We start from the raw sequence: 7,025 nt of genomic DNA, 5'->3' as shown, positions 1-7,025 counted from the left end.
TTGTGAGGCATCACATATCTAGATGGATTGGAACCAGATGAGAAGCATATGGTCCTTATTTCCAAAATCCTTGTTTGCATTGGAGAGGGGTTGGCAGTTGAAAGCTGAAACCTCTCCTTCTGAATAACCAGATAAAGGGAAAGTTTCTGCCTACTCAAGTTGTGGAATAGTTTGGAAATCAGTAATGAAGAAAGGCCAAAACAGACCTTGGCTATTGGAGAGTAGACTGGACGGAAAAAAGGCATTGAAACCAGAGACCTTTGGCTTCGAATGTCAGCAGGTCATTTACATCTCAGTACCAGTTTCTTCATCTTGAAGGGGAGTTAATATCACTTTTGCAAAGGTGGCTGTGATAACTGAGTGAGGCCAGGTGGGGTACCTGGCCTAGCAGACACCAGTCTCTGTCATTTATCCATTGGACTAATAGCACACCAGCATCATGGAGTAGCAACTCTGCTTCTCTGTCAATGTTTGTGGAGACAGGGGTGGAGATGTTTTCTGAGCAAATTTATTTTTCAAAAACTCTTTCAGAGGCATTGCCGTAAGTCCTATCACTGATTTTTTTTCATTTGTGAAAATGTAAACACACACTTGGGCACTTTCCCCATGTTACCATTGCTATACTGTTTACCTTTTTTACTTGAATGCAAGCTGTGAGTTTCAAATGCTCATCTGGTCTACTTGGCTAGGATGACATTTATGCTACTTAGGAATGGTTGACATTTAGAACTTAGCAGTAACTGTTGGAACACTTCCAGGTTAATCTTGGATAATTGGTTTAAATCCAATTCTTTTTGTTTTTTCCTGAGAGGAATGATAAGAAACTATTAACAGTGATTCTTTTTGGGTGAAAGAGACATGGCGGGAGAGGAGGCAGCCTCCAAGATGGCCCCCAAAGACCCCCACCTCCTAGTGTTCACCTCATTGTGCAATCCCCTCCTATCCAGGGTAGGCTGGACTTACTAACTTGCCTCTAATGAACAGAATTCAGCAGAAGCAATGGATGTTACTTCCAAGATGAGGTTTTAGAAAGACTGACTTCCACCTTGGGTGTTTTTTCCTTGCCTTTTCTCTCATCTGCTCACTCATCTGATTCCCGTATTGTGAACTGCCCTATGCAAGACTCCTGTGTCCAGGAACCGGGAAGGCCTGCAGGAAACCATCTATGAGCAACTCAGGCCCTTAATCCATTGCCTGTGATGGACTAAACTCTGCCAAAAAACAAATGAGTGAGCTTGAAAGAAGACCTTCCCTTAGTCACGCGTTTAGATGAGACTGAAGCTCCAGTCAACAGCTTGACTGAAACCTCTGAGAGACCTTGTGCCAGAGACAACCAACTAAGCAGCAGCTAGACTTCTGACCCCGAGAACTGTGACATAATGGTGCTTTGTTATATTAAGCTGCTAAACCTGGGGATAATTTATTGCACAGCAATAGATAACTAATAAAGGAAGAGATGATGAAAAGGGTAATAAAAAGCAGCTTTTACCTTTTATGTTTTACTGTATAAATTTTCTCATTTTATATATGTACAATATTTACTTTTTAAAATATTGTCAACAGGTGTTATTTAGGCCAGTAGATTATGGAAAATCCTGCAAATTGGCTCACTCAGTGCAAATTCCAACAGCTTCTATTGCCTTCCCGTACTACGGAAGCTAGCAAACTAAAAAAAAAAAAAAAAAACCCTGCATTTCCTAGACTCTCATGAAACTGAGAACCCATATGTGACCTAGTTTTTATCAAGCAAACATACTGCTTAGGTAAAACTTAGAAAAAAATTAGCACTTAAGGATGATGGGATGTTCTAGCCAATCTGTGGGTAGAGATATTCTGCAGTAACTGTAGTGGAGGTTCTATGGTCTAGGCATAAACTAGACTCTAGTCCTTAAAATCAAAAGGGTGAAGGGATAGTGTGAAGTGGTCATGGAGTTTCCATAACAGCAGTTCCATAGAACTGCATTCTATGTGGTGCCATTGTTCCTGTTCGGGCAACATCCAAGATGAGAACTTAACTCACTTAACACTTCTCCCTCCTGCTTTACTCCTCCTTCCCAAATTTTATTTTATTTATTTTTTTGAGACAGAGTCTCACTCTGTTGCCCAGGATGGAGGGCAGTGGCATGATCTCAGCTCACTGCAACCTCCACCTCCTGGGTTCAAGCGATTCTCTTGCCTCAGCCTCCTGAGTAGCTGGGATTACAGGTGCACGCCACCATGCCCGTCTAATTTTTGTATTTTTAGTAGAGGCAGGGTTTCACCACGTTGGCCAGGCTGGTCTCCAACTCCAGACCTCATGATCTGCCCACCGCAGCCTCCCAAAGTGTTGGGGTTACAGGCGTGAGCCACTGTGCCTGGCCCCCACATTTTAAATAACTAATTAGCATTAATTATTTATATCAATTAGTATATAATTATTATATATAATTATTATAATTATAATAATTAGCATTAATTATTTAAAATGTTAAGTTAAATTTCTTTTGGTGGCTTCAAAACTGACAGTATAATGGTTACTATTTTTGTTCAACTAACTTTACCTTAACTTTCCTTAACTTCCCTGTAAAACTCTACCCTTTCCTCCAACTTTCTTCAGCCTTGCTCCCACCAAGACTTTTGAGAGTGAAAGAAGGCACTATTTGTAATTACACTGGGACAAGAGGCATAATCAAATCTTATATGTTCATGCCATATAAGTAGGATCATATTCCTGTCAGTTCTCTCCACCTGTCTGAAAATACATGCTTACAATCTTCTATTAATCAAAACGTAAGATCAATAAGTTCAAATATACAGAAAAATATAGAAGTATGCAAAAATGTTGGCATATTTAGATTCACCATATAAGTGAGATCACGCGGTATTTGTCTTTCTGTGCCTGGCTCATTTCACTTAACATAATGTCCTTCAAGTTCATCCATGTTGCTGTAAATGATGGGATTTCTTTCTTTTTTAAGGCTGAATTGTATTCCATTAAGTAAATATACCACATTTTCTAAATCTAAAAAAGTCAAACTCATAGAAGTAGAGATTAGAATGGTGATTACCAGGGGTTAGGGGTAGGAATTGGGGCGATGTTGGCTAAAGGACACAAAATTTCAGTTAGGAGGAATAAGTTCAAGAGAGCTGTCATACACTGTAGTGACTACAGTTAGTAACGATGTATTGTATTCTTGAAAATCGCTAAGAGAATAGATTTTAAGTCCTCTCACCACAAAATAAGTACGTGAGGTACTCGATTTAACCATTCCACAATGTATACATTTTTCAAAACATCACATTGTACACAATAAATATATGCAATTTATTATTAATTTTAAAAACAAATGGTTTAAAATGCTAACATTAGTCACTTCCATATGGTGAGATAATGGGCAATTTTTATTTCCTTCTTCTGCATATTTTTTATGCTTCCTAATTTTTGCCATTATCCATGAATTATGGACGGGGGACGGGGGGTTAAAATAATGTTTAGTCTTCTAGGCAGTGGATATTTAGGGCATTAAATCCAGGGACTGACTCCACAGCTGAGATGCTACTTGTGGCGATCATCTTCTCCCAAGCTCCACATTTTAGCTTTGTACAGCGTGATGTCATTGTAGACCCTGAAGTGGTTCATCCTGTGGTCACGGCGTTCTGGGTCGATCAAGGGCTCTGAGTCCCACCCAATTTCCTGGTTTTCAGTCTGTGCCTCCGGGTACTTCTTCGTTGGCCCCTGGGCAGCATGGTGAATGAGATTCAGAAACCTGGCGTCTGCGGGTTCCTCCAGGTTATCATGCCAAGACATAGGCTTCCTCGTAATCCTGTGAACCTTGCGCAGGGGATTCACGTGGTACTGCGTGTAGAGTTTCTGGGTTCGTAACTCTTTGAGGTACAGCTCCCGCAAGATCTGGTTCTGATGGACCTCATCTGTGACCACCCTCTCTTTCGGGTGTCCCGCCATAGCCTTGGAGCTGCTCGGTGGGTCTGGGGCTCTCTCGGCGTCCTCTTACCACTGGCTTGGCTGCGAGCCTTCTGCAGTCTCTAGGCAACGGCACCCCACTCCGTCTCCAGGCAACAGCGTTTGTATGATACCGCTCTGGCCTCTTGGAATCCAGCCTCTTTACTAGAACCGCCTCTGGATACTGCCAGGAAAAAGGCGTGCCATCAACTGGCAAACCCAGGAGATAATGAACATAAAACTAGACCTCACGTTGTCCAATCACCTCCCTCCTTGAGAACAGATTAGATGCTTTTCACTCCCCTACCTTCTCTGCCCCTGGTCCTGCAGTTTGCTCTGTGGTTACAAACCAAGTTCCACGGAGAAGCCAGTTCAAATGCAGAGGCTTATGCAGTCTGGCTGCCCAGGCAGGGGAGGAAAGGCGCAGGCCAGGCCGAATGTTCGCTTGCCATGGTCTTGGATTCCCCGTGTCTGCCAGGTCGCTGCTGGGAATCCACAGTCCTGGCAATTCTGAGCCGCCTGGGAACTGCCCCAGAAGGAGGGAAACCATTTCTCCAGGGTGAGATTTGTAAGCCGTCGGGTCTGGTTGGGGGTGGCTGGATAGGGAGTGGGGACTAGAGTACAGGGGACTAGAAAGAAGGGCTATGAGGAGGGTGAGGGGGAAAGATAGGGGGGCACTGGGAAAGGGGTGCCTGACGAACAGGGCGGCGGCACACGGACGCCCTGGTAGTAACAGAGGAAGGGCTGGGCAGGAAGTTCCTTGAGGTAGGGCACTGGGAAGGGGCGACATCAGTCAGCTTGGGCAAACGGGTAGGGCAGAAAATCGAACAACCTGGACGGCCCTGGACAGGAGGCTGAGGGCAGGAAGTTTGAGGAGTAATGTGGGGAAGGAGGGCTGGAAGACGAGAGCGGGAAGGAACAGAAAGAAAATGAGGCTGGGGTTGAGGCCGAGAAATTGGAGGTAGCTTTCTAGTCATTTTTCCAAATGAGCGCTGTGGTAACTCACTTATCCAAACGAGTCAAAATGAGTAACTGAGATGTGCTGAGACCGACTCCAGCATTTATCCCCTCAGGACATTCCATCACAGAACGCCTATTATGAAATGTACATTTATCTCCTTAGGACATTTCATCACAGAATCCCTATTATGAAACGTACATTCTCCCCTTTGTTCTAGTGAGGAGGCCCCATCAATCAGAGAAAAGATCTCACTTTCTTGGTTTAAGAGTGATCGGGGAAATAGCAAAGAAAAGAAATGGGGCTGTAATATTGGTCCCTGTTCTTGGGATATTATGTAATTTTTCCCCTCGACAGGCAAAGATTGATCAAGGGGCTAACAGAGGTAGGGGCTTGGGGCCTAGGAGAGCAGTTCTGAAGCAGGAATTGGGAAAATGGGTAGTCAGTATCCCAGTCTCTTTCCCTTACTACATTGTTCAAAGCCCTTTCACATTATCTACCTTACTGCGTGAATATGCATGATTAGAGATGTTATGTTCATTTTACCAGTGAGGACACTAAAGACCAGAGAGGGAAGGACCATAGGCAGGCAGTGGGTGGGTAAGCAGGCAGGACAAGAACTTGGGCCAAAAAGAGGGGGCAGGTAGGAGACGCCACAAAATGGCACAAAGCGCTGACCAGCACCATTGCCTCCTCCTGTGTCTCTGGACAGGATCTTGGAGGGGATGTCTCAGAGAAGAGCTGTAGTTTTTGTAGCTTACCTCTTGGTCCCTGTGCTCCCTTGGTTTGATGACTTAACCTTCACTGGAACCAGACACACAGGGTCCAAGCTGGCAGGATGACTGCCCACTCCTGAGCACTTAGTGACTAGATTTGGACTTCCTTGCTCACTACCTGAGATGCCTAACTCCATCAGATGATGAAGGAAGCTGCTGCCCTCCCCTCTCTTTTGTCTGAAGTAGCAACCCTCTCTGCTGAACATTCCTGGTTTCTTTGAATGCCATTCAAATCATAAGCTCCTTTGGTCACCTATTCTCTCCTGTTTGTATCATCACAAGATTCTCAATTTTCTCCCTTGGCCCAACACCCTTTTCCTCCCATGCTGCATAAAACTTCCAGTTATGCTTTGGAAGTCCAGCTACATGATTTTTAGCAAACTTCCCTTTTTCCATAGACTGCTTCTTTATTGACAGTTCCTTGCCTCTCCTTGCTTTAATTGTAACTTGGATTTCTCTTAAGGACATTGCTTCCTTTTTATTGCAAGTAGAAACTACTTATTCTCTTAAACTCTAAAGTACTTCAGAGTAAGAATGTGGTTTATAGAGTCTCCTCGCTCCTTCCGACTCCTTGAAAACTGCACTGCATTATTCCTCCCTGCATACTGGAAAATCTCTTGCTCCTTATGAGTTATCTTTAAACTAGGAAAGAAAACTTACTGGGAAATAAAAAAGTAACACCTTCCTTATAATCACCTAAATGAACAAAAATGTTAATTCATAGTTCAGAAAACTTTGTCTATTCAGAAAACAAGTATGTTCTCTATTCTCACTGTGTATTAGTCTGTTCTCATGCCGCTAATAAAGACATACCTGAGACTGCGTAATTTACAAAGAAAAAGAGGTTTAACAAACTCACAGTTCCATGTGGCTGGAGAGGCCTCATAATCATGGCAGAAGGCAAAGGAGGAGCAAAGGCACATCTTACATGGTGGCAGGCAAGAGTGCATGTGCAGGGGAACTCCCCTTTATAAAACCATCAGATCTTATGAGACTTACTATCATGAGAACAGCAAAGGAAAGACCCACCCCCCATGATTCAATTACTTCCCACCAGGTCTCTCCCGTGACATGTGGGAATTGTTGGAGCTACAATTTAAGATGAGATTTGGGTGGGGACACAGCCAAACCATATCACACTGATTGTAAACAACAGCCAATAGATTGTTTACTTTTGACCAGGTTGAAGGAAGAGTCAACATATAGTTCCATAGAGCATGTTGCAGGCAGTGAGGGAAGAGAAACACAGGAATTTTTGAAGATCTTTCTAAGGTCCCTTCAATTTGGAGAATAGCACTTAAGAATCTGGGAAAGCCAAGAAAAGAAAGGAGCTCAGTTCCTCACCACAGAA

The 7,025-nt window shown here is 43.5% G+C and overlaps 1 protein-coding gene across 2 annotated transcripts; it reads right to left on the bottom strand.

Moving 5' to 3' along the window:
- Positions 1–3,282: 3,282 nt before the first annotated feature.
- On the bottom strand, positions 3,283–5,060 carry LOC129040617 (protein CFAP144P1). 2 transcript variants are annotated; one of them, XM_054495360.1, is made up of 2 exons: positions 4,248–5,060; positions 3,283–4,150 (listed from the first exon to the last, which is right to left on the bottom strand). In XM_054495360.1, the coding sequence occupies exon 2, from the start codon at positions 3,941–3,943 to the stop codon at positions 3,536–3,538; it is 408 nt and encodes a 135-aa protein (XP_054351335.1). In that variant the 5' UTR covers positions 3,944–4,150; positions 4,248–5,060; the 3' UTR covers positions 3,283–3,535. The 2 variants fall into 2 exon arrangements, with proteins under 2 accessions (XP_054351335.1, XP_054351336.1); XM_054495361.1 differs by having other exon boundaries at positions 3,283–4,124; positions 4,248–5,026.
- Between the last annotated feature and the right edge of the window lie 1,965 nt (positions 5,061–7,025).

Source organism: Pongo pygmaeus, chromosome 6 (genome assembly GCF_028885625.2).
Source record: "Pongo pygmaeus isolate AG05252 chromosome 6, NHGRI_mPonPyg2-v2.0_pri, whole genome shotgun sequence".
Lineage (NCBI taxonomy): Eukaryota > Metazoa > Chordata > Mammalia > Primates > Hominidae > Pongo > Pongo pygmaeus.
The sequence above is the reverse complement of the archived record's forward strand: the minus strand, read 5'-3'. Positions and strand labels throughout refer to the sequence as shown.